Source organism: Oncorhynchus kisutch, linkage group LG18 (genome assembly GCF_002021735.2).
Source record: "Oncorhynchus kisutch isolate 150728-3 linkage group LG18, Okis_V2, whole genome shotgun sequence".
Classification (NCBI taxonomy): Eukaryota; Metazoa; Chordata; class Actinopteri; order Salmoniformes; family Salmonidae; genus Oncorhynchus; species Oncorhynchus kisutch.
The window spans coordinates 46417268-46435298 of record NC_034191.2 but is presented as its reverse complement, the minus strand read 5'-3'; the positions used below and the strand labels follow the sequence as shown (position 1 = coordinate 46435298).

The window sequence follows — 18031 nt, the reverse complement described above, 5'->3', positions numbered from 1 at the left end:
TCAATACCATCTACTGTTTCTTGCCTATGCTGCTCTGTACCATCACTCATTCATACATCTTTATGTACATATTCTTTATCCCCTTACACTTGTGTCTATAAGGTAGTAGTTTTGGAATTGTTAGCTAGATTACTTGTTGGTTATTACTGCATTGTCGGAACTAGAAGCACAAGCATTTCGCTACATTCGCATTAACATCTGCTAACCATGTGTATGTGACAAATAACATTTGATTTGATTTTCATGAAGCTGGTTGAGAGAATGCCAAGAGTGTGCAAAGCTGTCATCAAGGCAAAGGGTAGCTACTTTAAATAATGTATTTTGATTTGTTTAACACTTTTTTTGGTTACTACATGATTCCATGCGTGTTATTTAATAGTTTTGATGTCTTCACAGTGTAGAAAACAGTAAAAAATAAAAACCCTTGAATGAGTAGGTGTGTCCAAACTTTTGACTGGTACTGTACATGCCGGTTGTTTTGCTCTAGGACGCCCACAGCGTTACAAGACTCGTTTGAAGGTCCCCCGGTACCATTTGAAAACATGTATGGAAGTAAACAGTATATGGAGACTGTTTAGTGCCTAAAATGTATCCCTTTGCAGTATTAATTTAGTGCCATGTTTCATACATATGCATGTTTTGGAATATTTTTACGCTGCATTCTTCTTTTCACTCACTCATTTATGTCATTATTGCGGCGTCACAACTATGTTGTTGATCCATCCGCAGTTTTCTCCCATCACAGCCATTGAACTCTGTAGCTATTTTAAAATCACCAATGGCCTCATGGTTACATCCCTAAGCAGTTTCCTTCCTGTCCTGCAAGCTCAGTTCAGAAGGAGGACGGAATCTTTAATGCGTCTGGGTGATTACTACACCATTCACAGCATAATTAACTTGACCTTGCTTAAAGATATATTCAAATGTCTGATTTGTTATTGTTACCCACCTACAATCATTGTCCTTTATTAGGCTTTCAAAAAATATCCCTGGTCTTTGTAGTTTAATCTGTGCTTGAACTGCAATACTTTACTGAAGGACCTTACAGATGTTGTATGTATGGGGGACAGAGGGAGGGGTAGTCATTCAAAAATCACATCAAATCATATTCCTAATCCCAGGCAACAAAAACAACAAATGTACTTTACTGTAAGGTCATTTTCACCCTCGATTTATCACAGTGCCAAGAGACAATTTAGTGTGCGCTTCAGGAGTAGGCAAATCCATACAAATTGTACAAATCAGAACCAAAGGAAGATAAAAGGCTGCTTTTTGGCCATTAAGGACTTTGGGACTCATCTGTGCCCCTGATGAGATTCAGTCTTTCCTAACCAGAAGCCAACTGGGAGAAACGATATTCAATTGCATCCTCTTTTCCAAAAGAGGATAAGGTTAACCTTGGAATTGTTCTTTCAGATTTATTTTGGTGGGGACACTGTCGTAGCAGAATCAGAATTATTTAGGTAACATTTATAAGTAAAACGTTTTATTCATTTTATTGCATGCTTATGTGATGTCATTAGAATGTCTATTTTTGGATAATAGTGTTGGCCGGTTATCTCTTGGCTCCACAATGTCTGTGTGCCAGTCACTGTGTCTCTGTGATCTTGTCCAGGAGGGGTGTATTTGATATATGCTAGTGGATGAGGTAATGTCTTGGTACTATGTTGTACCAAGAACGAGAAGTAGAACCTCGTTTTAGGAGAGCAAACTGAACAATAATTTATAGCTAATGCTGTCTGGCTATGGGATACTCCTCTCTAGTAAAGTCCTCCTTTGTAATGTTCCTAAGATCTGTTATTCGTCATGTGAGTTGAGATGGGTGTGTCTTGGCTATAAATGATACTAAGAACTGTTTTGTAAGCACTCTCAGAGAATTCATTGATGGACACTGAATTGATCTGAGAGTCACAGGGTTGTGATGGAGCTTATAATTAAAGATGGACTTTATGATAACTCTGACTTGTGTTGTGGTTTGGTCTCATGATTTGGTAAATACAGGACATTTCCACTACAACACAAACACAAACAAGACAGAAAAAAACACACAAAAAGGAACACAAATAACACCTACACTCAACAATGACGTTGTATTGCCTGTACATCTCATGAAAGAATAGCATTGACTCTAAATATGGACTTTAGAGTGTGCTTAGGCCGTGGCACGTTATAATCCATTGTCACGTCAGGACTTTCCTTGCCACTGACACATTATGCATGTGTTCTATACGATGTACAATAGGACCTTCTGACCTGGTGGGCTCATCAAAGAACATGATGGGAGGGTTGTTGACAAGCTCTAGGGCGATGGCCAGCCTTTTCCTCTGCCCCCCTGAAAGATGTGACGTTCGAGTTTTCGCACACTCAAGCAGGCCCAGGGCCGTCAGGATCTCCCTCACCTTAAAAACAACACAGGAAGGTTACAAACACCTATATTGCATTCGGAAAGTATTCAGACCCCTTCCCATTTTTCCCATTTTGTTACATTACACTCTTATTCTAAAATACTATTTTGCTCTCATTAATAATGACAAAGTGATAAAAGGTTTTTAGATATGTTTGCAAATTTATAAAAAATTAAAAACAAAAATACCTTATTTACATAAGTATTCTAGACCCCTTTCTATGAGACATGACATGAGCTCAGGTGCATCCTGTTTCCTTTGATCATCCTTGATGTTTCTACAACTTGATTGGAGTCCACCTGTGGTAAATTCAATTGATTGGACATGATTTGGAAAGACACAGACCTGTCTATATAAGGTCCCACAGTTGACCATGCATGTCAGAACAAAAACCAAGCCATGAAGTCGAAGGATTTGTCCTTAGAGGTCTGAGACAGGATTGTGTGCCGTGGCACAGATCTAGGGAAGTGTACCAAAATATTTATTCTGTATTGAAGCTCCATAAGAACACAGTGGCCACTATCATTCTTAGATGGAAAAAGTTTGGAACCACTGTCGTGACGTTTGTATTATTAATGTGACGACTGCTATTCATCGAATAATAAACTATGTTTACAATTACTTAATTAAAGTAATCAGGTAACCATGAACTCAACCTGGGGCACCATGGGAAAAGTTTGTTTAATAAAGTTACTGTTTCCCAAATTAGCTAAAAAAAATATCAGACTATCGATATCATAGCAGTCACTAATTAATTAATTTCCTAATCAGTCTCATTCTGAACGTCGCATAATTTGTAAATCTGCACAAACCCGGGTCTCACTAAATAATTCCGTACCACACCAGTTGAGTTGATACTTTATTTACTAACAAGCTAGATGATAATATAAGATACGTATACATAAACAGTCTAGGTCACTGGTTAGAACTTCATACAATGGCAACAGGTCTCTAGCGGACCAACACAATATGACACGTTACACAAAATGGAGATTTAAAGAAAGAAACAGAGAGAGAGAGAGAGAGAGAGTGTACGTGAGAAAAGCACACTTGGATACATTTGTAAACTATGCTTAGTTTAGCCCTAACACCTTGCCCCGAACTGTCGCTCTTATGGGTCAGAATTATAATGAATGTATTTGAATGTACTTGTTGAAGGTCTCCATTAGGTATTTATTTAGATGGCTGCGTCTCCTTCTGATTGTCCACCCGATGTCACAATGTCCTTTTTCTTGGTTGTCTGTTTCCTTGCCCTTGTTCTGTGAGAGTGGGCTTCTGAGGAGGCTAATCAGCCCAGTAGACGCTCCCAGCTTGGGTAGGAGGGCCGTGTAGACAACCAATGACTTGAAGAGAATAACCGGTTGGTTCTTCTTGAATTCACCTTCTTAGATATAATAATCAACCGTAGCCTTGATTGTTAAGAGGTTCCTATGTCCTCTTCCTCGTGTTGTGTTTTGGGGTCACAACTAGTTGTGGACCCCGGTTGCAGCACGCGGTCAACTTAGTCTGGTATGTAAAATTCTTAACTTACATGTTTCATACCCTCAGGTCACAAAGGGGCGTTTCTGCCTTTATGACATGCTCTCTGGGTTCCCTGGGGCATGGCTCAATACAAGGCAAGGTATTAGAACTTACCAGGATCTCGTTGTAAAGTTCATCTTTACAAAAACATTCTCTTTGATCTGTATATTTTCTACACAATGCACAGTATGTAAAAATCATGTACATATTATAAAAACTCTTCAAGTTACAATGTTTTTATTATAACGTTGTCATTTAACTTATAATAACATAACAAAAACAACATTTATTTTTATATTTAATCTATCATTTTTACCACCAATTCGGCTGATGAAATATAATGTCCCAAAGTCTATTTTTTGCATGTTAAAGTTCTGAGGTAGATTATCCAGAGGGCCCACACAGACATTCCAGCCCCAAACACTAACAGAACACAGGATTCGTCGGCTGCCTTAAGATTTACAGTTGGTGGGAGGTGTCATAACCCCCCCCCCCCCTCCCATTTAGTGAGAGATTGAGAGATTTCTCTGTAGAACTGTCATCCATGGTAACCTGATCCTTACAGGCCAGTCATGACATCACCAAGACTCTTCCTAAATCTGGCCGCCTGGCCAAACTGAGCAATTGGGTGAGAAGGGCAATTGGTCGGGAAGGTGACCAAGAACCCGATGGTCACTCTGATGGAGCTCCAGACTTCCTCTGTGGAGATTGACAAACCTTCCAGAAGGACAACCATCTCTGCAGCACTCCACCAATCAGGCCTTTATGGTAGAGTGGCCAGATGGAAGTCACTCCTAAGTAAAAGGCAATGGCAGCCTGCTTGGAGTTTGCCAAAAGGCACCTTAATAACTTCTTATGGGCAACATCCGGTGAAATTGCAGAGCGCGAAATTACAGAATTATAAATATTTAACTTTCATAGAATCACAAGTGTAATACATCAAAATAAAGCTTAACTTCTTGTTAAGTCAGCCGCTGTGTCGGATTTCAAAAAGGCTTTAAGGCGAAAGCACACCATGTGATTATCTGAGGACAGCGCCCTGCATACAAAAGCATGAAAAACATATTTCAACCAGGCAGGTGCGACACGAAAGTCAGAAATAGCGATATAATAAATGCCTTACCTTTGATGATCTTCTTCTGTTGGCACTCCAAAAGGTCCCAGTTACATCACAAATGGGCCTTTTGTTCGATAATGTCCTTCTTTATATCCATAAAAACTCAGTTTAGCTGGTGTGTTTCAGTCAATAATCCACCCAGTTTCCCTCCATCAAAATGCATACAAAATTAATCCCAAACGTTACTAATAAACTTTTACAAACAAGTCAAACAACGTTTATAATCAAACCTTAGGTACCCTAATACGTAAATAAACGATCAAATTTAAGATGGAGAATCGTTATTGTCTTTACCAGAGAAAAATACCAAAGAACGCGCAATTCCACGCGCTTGGAAACACTACAGCCAAAATGGGAGCCACCTAGAAAAACTACAATTTCTGGTTAATTTTTCCAAAAACCAGCATTAAACTCTTTCTAAAGACTGTTGACATCTAGTGGAAGCCCTAGGAACTGCAATCTGGGAGGACTCCACTTTATAATAAAAGTGACAGCCATTGAAAACAGTGGTAGTGTAACGTTTTTCTTCCGTTGAAGGAGAGGAAGACCAAAATGCAGCGTGGTTAGTGTTCAGCACTAATTTATAATTTATAGACGATAAATGAGAACAGGCAACATCCGCATCGAGCTAAAGGCTATAGCTGCGTCTTTCAAGGAGCGGGACACTAATCCGGACACATACAAGAAATCCCGCAATGCCCTCAGACGAACCAACGTACAAGCAAAGAGTCAATACAGGATTAAGATTGAATCCTACTACACCGGCTCTGACGCTTGTTGGATGTGGCTGGGCTTGAAAACCAGTAAGGGAAACCCAGACGCGAGCTGCCCAGTGACGCGAGCCTACTAGACGAGCTAAATGCCTGTTATACTCGCTCCGAGCCAAGCAACACTGAAGCATGCCCAAGAACACCAGCTGTTCTGGACAACTGTGTGATAAAGCTCTCGGTAGCTGATGTGAGCAAGACCATTAAACAGGTCAACATTCCCAAAGCCGCGGGGCCAGATTGATTACCAGGACGTGTACTCAAAACATGCGCTGACCAACTGGCAATTCTCTTCACTGACATTTTCAACCTCTCCCTTACCGAGTCTGTAATACTTAAATGTTTTAAGCAGATCACCATAGTCCCTGTGCCCAAGGAAATTAAGGTAACCTGCCTAAATAATTACCACCCTGAAGCACTCACATTGGTAGCCATGAAGTGCTATGACTGGCTGGTTGTGGCTCATATCAACAGCATCCTTCCGGATACCCTAGACCCACTCCAATTCACATACCGCCTCAACAGATCCACAGATGACGCAATCTCAATCACACTCCACACTGCCCTTTCCCACCTGGACAAAAGGAACACCTATGTGAGAATGCTGTTCATTGACTACAGCTCAGCATTCAACACCATAGTACCCACAAAGCTCATCACTAAGCTCAGGACCCTGGGACTAAACACCTCCCTTTGCAACTGGATCCTGGACTTCTTCACGGGCCGCCCCCAGGTGGTAAGGGTAGGCAACAACACGTCTACCATAATGATCCTTAACACTGGGGCCCCTCAAGGGTGTGTACTTAGTCCCCTCCTGTCCTCCCTGTTCACCCACGACTGTGTGGCCAAACACGACTCCAACACCATCATTAAGTTTGCTGACAACACAACAGTATCTGATCACCGACAACGATGAGCCTATAGGGAGGAGGTCAGAGACCTGGCAGTGTGGTGCCAGGACACCAACCTCTCCCTCAATGTGAGCAAGACAAAGGAGCTGATCGTGGACTACAGGAAAAGGCGGGTTGAACAGGCCCCCATTAACATCGATGGGGCTGTAGTGGAGTGGGTTGAGAGTGCCCACATCACAAACAAACTATCATGGTCCTAACGAACCAAAACAGTCATGAAGAGGTCATGACAACACCTTTTCCCCCTCAAGAGACTGAAAATATTTGGCATGGGTCCCCAGATCCTCAAAAAGTTCTACAGCTGCACCATCGAGAGCATCCTGACCGGTTGCAGGTACTGCCTGGTATGGCAACTGCTCGGTATCTGACCGCAAGGCGCTAGGGTAGACCTTATGGCCCAGTACATCACTGGGGCCAAGCTGCCTGCCATCCAGGACCTATACATGTATACTAGACGGTGTCAGAGGAAAGCTACCATAGGGCAAGTGGTAGCGGAGCACCAAATCAAAAGTCTCCTTAAAAGCTTCTACCCGCAAGCCATAAGACTGATGAACAATTAATCAAATGGCCACTGGACTATTTACATTGACCCCCCCCATTTGTTTTGTACACTGCAGCTACTTGCTGTTTATTATCTATGCATAGTCACTTCACCCCTACCATACAAGTACAAATTACCTCGACTAACCTGTACCCCTGCACATTGACTCGATATCAGTACCCCTTGTAATATAGCCTCGTTATTGTTATTTTATTGTGTTATTTTTTATATTTTTTTTATTTTATTTTATTTATTTTCAGTTTATTTGGTAAATATTTTCTTAACTCTTTATTGAACTGCACTTTTGGTTAAGGGCTTGTAAAGTAAGCATTTCACGGTAAGATCTACACTTGTTGTATTCGGCACATGTGACAAATAAAGTTTGTCACATGCAGGTGCAGGTGTTTGTACACACGCATATACATACACACACTCTCATTCAAATAAACACATACAAGAACACACACATAGATGTAATAGTGCCAGACATGCACACAAACATATAAAGTAGGCCCTGCTGTTACGATTTCAGTTGTCCTTGATGTCCTTTGTTTTACATTTATTCATTTTTTATTTGTATTTTTTTGCATTGTTTGCTAATTTCTTCTGTCTTTTCCTTTTTTCTCTTTAGTTAAATCACTTGGTTGTTGGTGCATTGGGGGGTTCTTGGGGGTGGGGAATGGAATTCATTGTATTTTCTTTTTCCATGGGGGGGGGGGGGGGGGCTGAGGGAGGGATCTTGAATGGTTGAGGGACAGCTATTGGGGAACTGTGGGGGGATCTTGGAGGGTTCGGGTTTCACAAGATTGTGATCATGAAAAAGGAAGCTATGACATATATTTTATATCACTATCATGCACACACTCTCAGACATAAGGATGGATGGGTCTGTTGTGGAAAGATTGATACATGTAACAAAGCGTCTTGTTTGTCCTTCATGTTCTAATACTTTAATGTTACCCCTTCCTTGTGTTTATTGTTATAAAAAATAAAAAATGTATTGAATTTTTTATTTAAAATTCAAAATAAATAAAGTTTGATTTGATCTTTGCCATATAAAAGATCTTGGTATTCTTTGTGTTGGGGCTCTCAAACCAACAGTCAAGAGTGTTGTGTTGACGAGCCTCGTTATTGCAGAGCACTCAAATCATTCACTTGTGTGTGTGGTGTGACCTGCTTTCCTTATTAATAAGTGAATAAAGATTTAGTTTAAGTAGAATTGTGACTTGTGATAAATTTGTCTGCTCATTTGATAATAAAGAAAAATCACCACAACGCAGGAGTGGCTTCGGGACAAGTCTCTGAATGTCCTTGAGTGGCCCAGCCAGAGCCCGAACATGAACCCAATCGAACATCTCTGGAGAGAACTAAAAATAGCTGTGCAGTGACGCTCCCCATCCAACCTGACAGAGCCTGAGAGGATCTGCAGAGAAGAATTGGAGAAACTACCCAAATACAAGTGTGCAAAGCTTGTAGCATCAAACCCAAGGAGACTCGAGGCTGTAATCGCTGCCAAAAGTGCTTCAACAAGGTACTGAATAAAGGGTCTGAATACTTATGTAAATGTGATATTTCCATATTTTATTTTTGAAGAAAAAAAAATCTAACCTGTTTTTGATTTGTTATTATGTGCTATTGTGTGTAGATAGATGAGGGCAAAAAAACTATTTAAGCCATTTTAGAATAAGACTGTAACATAAAATGTGGAAAAGTCAAGGGGTCTGAATACTTTGCAAAAGCACTGTAACCACATCCCTTCCTCTCAGCAACTTAACATATACGTATGTCTACATTAATCACAGATCTAGGGTCAGATACCCAACCCTTATTACAAACCTTAAAGGAATACTTCGGGATTTTGGCAATGAGGCCCTTTCTCTACTGCCCAGAGTCAGATGAACTAGTGAATACTATTTTTATGTCTCTGTGTCCAGTAGGAAGGAAGTTAGAGGTAGCCCAATGGCTGGAAGTCTATGGTATTTACTAGCATGCTAGCTAGCATATACCCATAGACTTCCACTCATTGTGCTAACGCTAGTTAGCATTGGCTAGAGAAACTACCTCTAATGTCATTCATATGGGACAAATCAAATCAAATCAAATGTATTTATAAAGCCCTTCTTACATCAGCTGATATCTCAAAGTGCTGTACAGAAACCCAGCCTAAAACCCCAAACAGCAAGCAATGCAGGTGTAGAAACACGGTGGCTAGGAAAAACTCCCTAGAAAGGCCAGAACCTAGGACGAAACCTAGAGAGGAACCAGGCTATGAGGGGTGGCCAGTCCTCTTCTGGCTGTGCCGGGTGGAGATTATAACAGAACATGGCCAAGATGTTCAAATGTTCATAGGTGACCAGCAGGGTCAAATAATAATAATCACAGTGGATGTCGAGGGTGCAACAGGTCAGCACCTCAGGAGTAAATGTAAGTAGGCTTTTCATAGCCGATCATTCAGAGTATCTCTACCGCTCCTGCTGTCTCTAGAGAGTTGAAAACACCAGGTCTGGGCAGGTAGAATGTCCGGTAAACAGGTCAGGATTCCATAGCCGCAGGCAGAACAGTTGAAACTGGAGCAGCAGCACGGCCAGGTGGACTGGGGACAGCAAGGAGTCAGAGACATAAAAATAGTTCATCTGGCTCTGGGGAAGTAGATAAAGGGCTTCATTGCCAAAATCCCAAAGAATCTGTTTAAGCATAAGGGGAGGGCATAATATCTGACCCTGTATCAGTGGTTAGTAGCACTCATCATATCACTTTACATCCATTCCAGCCTGTTTAAAGCCAGTACTGACTGCACTAGTGGCAACACTCCAGTGCTGAAATAGTAACTGGTCCTAGTTTCCAGTTTGAGGATCAGGAAACATGCAGGAGATTAAGGTGAGGGAGGATTCTGGAGCCGTTCCCATACAACTCTCTTACCATGTCTCTCTTGCCCTCGTCCTTTTCCTGGAGCTTCAGATTAGCAGACACCTAGGAGACAGAGAGGAAGATTTAGTTCACACTTTGGCTGCGTCCCAAATAAGAGAAACAAAGTCTACGTGTGCAGGTGCATGCAATCTTTCATGTCTCAGAAGCAACCATGTAGAGAAGGTGTATCTTATTAATGAAAAGAAAGCCCAAGTTTAGGAGTACACAATGTTACATATAAATGCATTGTTTAGAAAAGATCATGTGGAATAAGGAATTCTGATGCCTCTAATACATAGCATTTCTATCTGCAGCGTTCTAAATGGTCCACCCTTTTAACTTATTGTTTACTTCCGGAGCATAAATTTCCATTGTGTATGCACTGTAATGTGTTTGATCTATTGACTTGCCCTCTTGGCCAGGTCTCCTTTGTAAAATAGGTCTTCTGACTTCAATGGGACTTCCTGGATAAATAAAGGTTAAATAAATGTCAAACAATTACCATCATGGCCTCCTGTACTGTGAGGTGAGGCAGAAGCATGTCGTCCTGCATGATGTAGCACGAGACCTTCCTGAAAGAACGCAGGTCACGAGGCTGTCCATTGATCAAGATCTCCCCCTTCATCCCCGTTTCCCTACAGACAGAGGGCAAAGCCATACATGGGTTATGCATTTGATCGATATGATAGACTTGATTTATATCTGTGTTTAAAAGAGAAGTGAACAATAGAAATAGAAACAACAGAGAACATAGAGTAATGTAAACAACATGAACAACACGTATTTCCCAAGTGGTCATCGCTTGGAAGAGGACTAACCAGTTCAAACATGAAAACATACACATAAAATAAAAATGGAATATATACAAAAAGACATAGTAATCATTCTCAAAAATGTATTTCATGACATGGGTCAATGTTAAATTATTGCGAATGAACGTGCCGCTTGGCGTCACCCTGCGAGAGTCACATCAAGGTAAACACCAAGCTGCAGCAAGGCTTTTTGTAATGACAACTTTTTAATGCCCAGAACTGTAGGTGTGGTGTGATTCTTGTAAGTTACTCATCTATCAACGACCTTTACACCAATTGGGTGTTAAGTGTCAGGCCTGTGGCTCACCTATAGCCGGACAGAATATTCATCAGCGTAGATTTCCCAGCTCCTGAGGGACCCATGATGGCCACCAGGCAGCCGCTGGTAAATTTCCCAGAGATCCCTTTCAGCAGGGTCTTGTAACCTGAAAGCCGGGTACAAAAGAAAGCAGAACCATATAAAACCCTCAATCAGCCTCACAATGGCACTTCAGGCTTTCAACTTCACACAGTACCTGCTTAAATATGTCTGTGTTTTCCCTCCTCCTCGAATAAAACCCTCTGTGTTTTGGGTTAAAAGGACATATTTGTATTTTGTGTTTTCTAAGTGAATGCACCTATCTGGGTGGGTGTATATTACATTGTAATCTCCTCATTCTCACATTTCAGACCACAGAACATGCTTGGTATTAGAAGGGTTCCCACCCAAACATGCTCATGGTGTGATTCAAATCAACCCACACTGTGGGAGTAACGTTTTTTGGGATGCTTTTTGTGAAGCATTTTGCTGCATTTATAAAATATGCTTTATAAATGAAGTTATTCTCATACGTTTTAGAATTCATTCCATTTTTACATGAGCTGTTTATCTATTCTGTTTGAACAGCCTATTTGTGTCAACGGTGAACACATTGTTGTTCTAGCCCAGCACTAGCACACCCGATTCAAGACCTTGATTATTTAGATCCGGTGGGTTAGTGCTGAGCTAGAACAAAAATGTGTAACCCAGTGGCCAAGGTCTCAGTACTAGAGTTGAGAAACATTGCCTCACTCTAAATCAATCATATATGCTAAAGCTGTAAATAAAATGTAAATGAAATCATCCCCTAGTGGAATGGCCTATAGTAACCTGCTATTCACCTAATGGACACAGCTAGCTGAACGCTAATCCAGTTGATTGCGGTGGCTACCAGTTTAATTGGATTTTCTGTTATAATCCTTCAGAGCGATACACAAATACCTCTGACCTTTTCTGTCCTCTTTTAATGGAACCTAGTGTTCCCTGCTAGGAGGAGAGGATGCACTTTAGTAACCTCTCCCTTGTGAGGACACAGCATGTAAGCCATGCAGTGTGTGCATAGACAGTAATTGACTGGTTCACGAAGGGCATGTTCATAACTTGTTCACTGGTTCACGAAGGGCATGTTCATAACTTGTTCACTTGGTTTTTCTTTATTTTTACTATTTTCTACATTGATAATAGTGAAGACATCAACGCTATGAAATAACACATATGGAATAATGTAGTAACAAAAAAGTATTAAACAAATCAAAATATATTTTATATTTGAGATTCTTAAAAGTAGCCTCCCTTTGTCTTGATGACAGCTTTGCACACTTATTTCATAGTTTTGATGTCTTCACTATTATTCTACAATGTAGAAAATTGTAAAAATAAAGAAAAACCCTTGAATGAGTAGATGTGTCCAAACTTTTGACTGTTACTGTATGCCTAGTTGGTGTTGAATCCCACTATAAATGGTAGCTATATCCTTCAACAGACAAGCAAAAATATATCCAAACCCTGGTTCACTATACTCATGTGATGAGTAAATGCCTAGTCTTTAGCTCAGCAGGCTAACATGGTTTGAGTCGTGACAATTGTCAGCATGTTACAGAAAGAGAACTGAACAAACATGTGAGAAACAAATTCAAGTTCCATCGATCTATCCTACTCGGAAAGGGAGTTGGAGGTAAACAAATATCATGTATTTACAAAATCAATTCCTTTCAATTATTCGAGTCCAAAGCATGACCCCATGAAACGTCACAGTTGTCGGTGTCCATATCTGCATGGTATCGGACAAAAACGGACCAAAATGTTTTTCAAACAAACCTGGTAAAAACAAAGCAGGTAACCAAATTCTGCAAAGACTTGTATTCACACCCAATGAGCACATGTAAACAATAGGATTAATCACAGTTCATTGAATTGGTTGCATTCACTGAAATACCCTTTGGCAAAATGCCCTTTGGCAAAATAATGACAGAGTAGGTCGAAATCACATACTCTGCATTAAATCTGAGCTTTGGAAGAAGATAAGAAGTATGTACAACCCATTTAATATGAGTTCAACAATTTGGTTCAACAGGTTTTAGGGTGGGCAGCTAAATAAGTGGGTTGGATTCGTCTTAATACATACTCCCCTGAAGTTAAAATTACGGCAATAAAGTTGCATTAAGTGCTTTTCAACTGACCTGTATGGTCCAAATATATATTTCAGATGTGTGTGGGGAAAACTAAAGATGGTCTAAAAAGAGGTAAAAGAGTTCATATTTAATGCATGTCCATCTGCATCAGTGAGCAGCTGCAAAAAAACAGAGGGGAGATGATGAGGGAGCAAGAGAGGTGAGCGCGAGGGAGGGAGGCCAGAGAAAGCTGTGAAGGGGTTTAAAAGGAAAAACACGTGGCGGGCATAGCTACTGCCGCAGTACTCCAAGTGTTTCTGTTTGTGTTGGTGATGCTGAGGAAGGATGAGAGAGGAGGGCTTCCCCTCCCCTTCTCTTCCTGAGAAAGACTAATGCCAGGAAGGAGATGGAGAGCAGCCAAGGAGGATGATCACCCGATGTCTCCCTTCGCTGCTCAGCTTATAAGGCACAAACACCCAGTGTTCACACTGTGATTCTTGAAATTGGACGAGACCAAGATGAGTCATAAAACTAAGAGCCATTCCACTAACTTAGAGAAATGATAGAGCAAAGAAACAGTCAGCCGGGATTTGATTAAAAGTCAATTAAACTTTTTAATTCCTTTAATTGAATGTACTAAGTTAGGCCTACTCAATAAACACAATCTACAGTTCATTGTCAGTCCTTTCCTGTCTCATAACAGTTCTCCGAAAGCGGTCTTTACCTTCGAAAGAAGGTAGAAAATGTTGTTTGTTACCAAAAGTTATGTGTTTACTCATAACAAAATATTAAATGCATATATGTAGTAGCAGATCAACAAAGTTAGGACAAAATTCAAAGTGACAGTAGGATGTAGAAGTAGGTAAAAAATAAAATAAAATAAAAAAATAAAGGAACAGAACCGATTCTAGTTTAGCACGGGTGTTCCTGTGTAGTGGGGTAATATTTATCATGTGCATATTATATATCAGGGTTCCCCAACTGGTGCCAAATCTGGCCCACCAGCAATATTATTTTCCCCCCCAAAGGCCCCAAATGAATTATTAATATTTTTTCATAAAAATAAATAATAATAACAAAATAATCTCAGACTCGAGATGCAAATACTCCCAAATGCAATGTCCCAAAAAGGAAGTTACCCTACCTAAAATAATGCAAAAAGTTACATTTGAACTTAATTAATGTGGAGAGAGAATGCAGGAGACAGTCAACTAATAAAGCAGGTGTAACAGTACTCTTCTTGCGTTGTGTACAATCAATCATTGACACGAACTCCAACTTGTAGCACCAGTCATGGAGCTTTATTCTGATAGGAACAGCACAAAATTGCACATCATGCAATGCACGGCTCACCATCCAACTCTGCACTCACGCATGCTGGTTTGGTGCTTGTTCACTGGGGATGTAGTTACCAAAATAATACAATTACAATATACAATATACAATATTATAATATCTTTAACAATGTACCTGATAGGAACAGCACAAAATTGCACGTCATGCAATGCACGGCTCACCATCCAACTCTGCACTCACCACGCACTGTACAGAATATATGAACCCCTGTGTCACCAGACACAGTAAGTTGCTAGCTAGTATTAGCCGGAATTCATTACAACAAAATGCACAACAAATATTCTCCAAAAAACACTGCATTTTATGTGTGATGTTCGAATAACATTTATAAACAAATTGATATAAAATTGTACGTTTAAATCATCACTTGGGAAGTATAAAAATCACTTTTGACGTACAGTGCTTTGCAACCAACAACTTACCGCTGGTTTGGTACTTGTTCACTGGGACGATTCTAACTGACCTCGTAAGCAAGCTACGCAAACCAGCCAATAAGATGCCATGTTGAGTAGGTGAAGACAAGACAAAACTAAAACCAAAAACCCATTGGCTTAACAATAAAGTGGCATGGGGAATCACCAATATAACCCTGTTACACGGGAAGCAGGCAATTTTGTGGTGCTGAAACGTAAAGATGCAGCCGCAGCACAGTCAATAGGAGGTGAACAGCGCCTGGTGCTGAAAATATATAACAAATATTTAACTTGTCATGCAAGTGTTGCACAGCAACAGATGGAGAAAACCTACACTAGTCGAGTAAAATATTTCTACAATTATTTAATTTTAATTTCACTTTACAAACAAGAGGGCTTAATTGGTATCTATTTCTTCCGAGCCTAGGCTTATGTAGACCCGTCATTCAGGGCAGAGCTCCACCTGTTTTGAGCTCCACCTGTTTAGCTATGAAAAATATACAGTACAAGGCCAAAGTTTGGACACACCTACTCATTCAAGGGTTTTTCTTCATTTTGACTATTTTCTACATTGTAGAATAATAGTGAAGACAATCAAAACTATGAAATAACACATAAGGAATCATGTAGTAACCAAACAAGTGTTAAACCAATCAAAATATATTTTATATTTGAGATTCTTCAAATAGCCACACTTTGACATGATGACAGCTTTGCACACTCTGGGCATTCTCTCAACCAGCTTCATAAGGTAGTCACCTGGAATGCATTTCAATTAACAGGTGTGCCTTCTTAAAAACTAGTTTGTGGAATCTCTTTCCTTCTTAATGCGTTTGATCCAATCAGTTGTGTTGTGACAATGTAGGTGGGATATACAGAAGATAGCCCTATTTGGTAAAAGACCAAGTCCGTATTATGGTAAGAACAGCTCAAATAAGAAAAGAGAAACAACAGTCCATCATTACTTTAAGAACTTTTAAAGTTTCTTCAAGTGCAGTCTCAAAAACCATCAAGCGCTATGATGAAACTGGCTGTCATGAGGACTGCCACAGGAATGGACAAGACGAACTGGCACAAAGAGACAGGAAACACAGGGATAAATACACTGGGGAAAATAAGCGGAATCTGGAGGGGGTGGAGACAATCACAAGGACAGGTGAAACAGATCAGGGCGTGACAGCCTCAGAAATTGCAAACCAAATAAATGCTTCACAGAGTTCAACAGACACATCTCAACATCATGTTGGTTCTGTATTTTCTGTGCTCTGTTTAATTTACATAACAAATAAGGAAAACTCCAAATGTGCACTTATAAATCATAACAATTGTAATCAAAATACAGCTGTAGACAGAAGTCAAAGATCAAACATCGCACATACAATGATGTCTCTCCTGAGTTCTGCCCCATAGGACGTCCCAAGTAAGTCCCAAATTGTATTAAGCCCGAAGTCCAGCCCTAGTGATGTAACTGCATACGCCATTACCTGTTACTCATCCAACCAAGCTCATGCATACAAAGCTATACCAACTTGCAAGAGAGATACAATAGTTCCATTGTTTTCTAAAGCCTCCGTAGTAAATGTCCACCCCCCCAAGTTGATTTATAAAAGTATGTCTGACTAGCCTCTAATATATTTTACTCCCCTGCAGGGCTCTATGTTTATCTTTGAAGTGCTTTCTCACAGACCCCATGCAATAATTCACACATTTCTCAGACCATTTCTTTATAAGATGCAGAGACTTTGAACAATTGTGAACAACACTGTGAACAATTTTAAAACCTTATAATGAATATACATATTGTTCATCTGTAGTCGAGGACCCTATACATGTGGAGGAGGAGAGGTACCATAGCCCCTCCCCTTCTAGTAATACAAGATAAGCATAATCAATTATTATATTACATCAAACATTTGGTGCAGCCCCTGTCATGACCCCAATTTGACCCCATCAATTAACTGTTCAGAGAAGACTGTGTGAATCAATCCTTCATGGCCGAATTTCTGGAAAGAAATGAGTACTAAAGGATGCCAATAAGAAGAAGAGTCTTAGGCCTCCTGGGTGGCGCAGGGTTAAGGGCGCTGTACTGCAGCGCCAGCTGTGCCACCAGCTGGCGATAGTAGATAGTAGCTACTAAAAACAATTGGATACCACGAAATTGGGGAGAAAAAGGGGTCAAATTCAACAACAACAAAAAACATCAAAAACAACAAAAACAAAAAAAGAAGAAGCGTCTTGCTTGAGCCAAGAAACACAAGCAATTAGACATTAGACCGGTGGAAATTTGTCCTTTGGTCTGGAGTCCAAATTGGAGATTTTTGGTTCCAACTGCCGTGTCTTTGTGAGACGTGGTGTGGTTGAACGGATGATCTCTGCATGTATATTTCCAATACAATACAGCATGAAGGAGGAGGTGTTATGGTGTGGTGCTTTGTTGGTGACACTGTCTATGATTTATTTAGAATTCAAGGCACACTTAACCAGCATGGCTACCACAGCATTCTCCAACGATACGCCATCTCATCTGGTTTGGGCTTAGTGGGAGTATCATTTGTTTTCAAACAGGACAATGGGCCAACACACCTCCAGGCTTTGTAAAAGCTATTTGACCAAGAAGGAGAGTGATGGAGCGATGCATCAGATGACCTGGCCTCCACAATCCCCCGACCTCAACCAAATTGAGATGGTTTGGGATGAGTTGGACTGCAGAGTGAAGGAAAAGCTGCCAACAAGTGCTCAGCATATGTGGGAACTCTTTCAAGACTTTTTAGAAAAGCATTCCAGTTGAAGCTGGTTGAGAGAATGCAGAGTGTGGGGCAAAGCTGTCATCAAGGCAAAGGGTGGCTATTTGGCAAATCTCAAATATAAAATA

General features: G+C 40.5%; 1 protein-coding gene across 1 annotated transcript in view; it reads right to left on the bottom strand.

Annotated features, from left to right (window-relative positions):
- LOC109909931 (ATP-binding cassette sub-family G member 1-like) overlaps positions 1-18031 on the bottom strand; it is a 48200-nt gene that overhangs the window by 19805 nt on the left and 10364 nt on the right. Inside the window, exons 3-6 of the mRNA XM_031796851.1 lie at positions 11289-11406; positions 10672-10804; positions 10182-10232; positions 2254-2399 (exon numbers count right to left, since the gene is read on the bottom strand). Of these exons, the coding sequence (XP_031652711.1) occupies positions 2254-2399; positions 10182-10232; positions 10672-10804; positions 11289-11406 (448 nt within the window). The remainder of the gene's footprint in view (positions 1-2253; positions 2400-10181; positions 10233-10671; positions 10805-11288; positions 11407-18031) is intronic.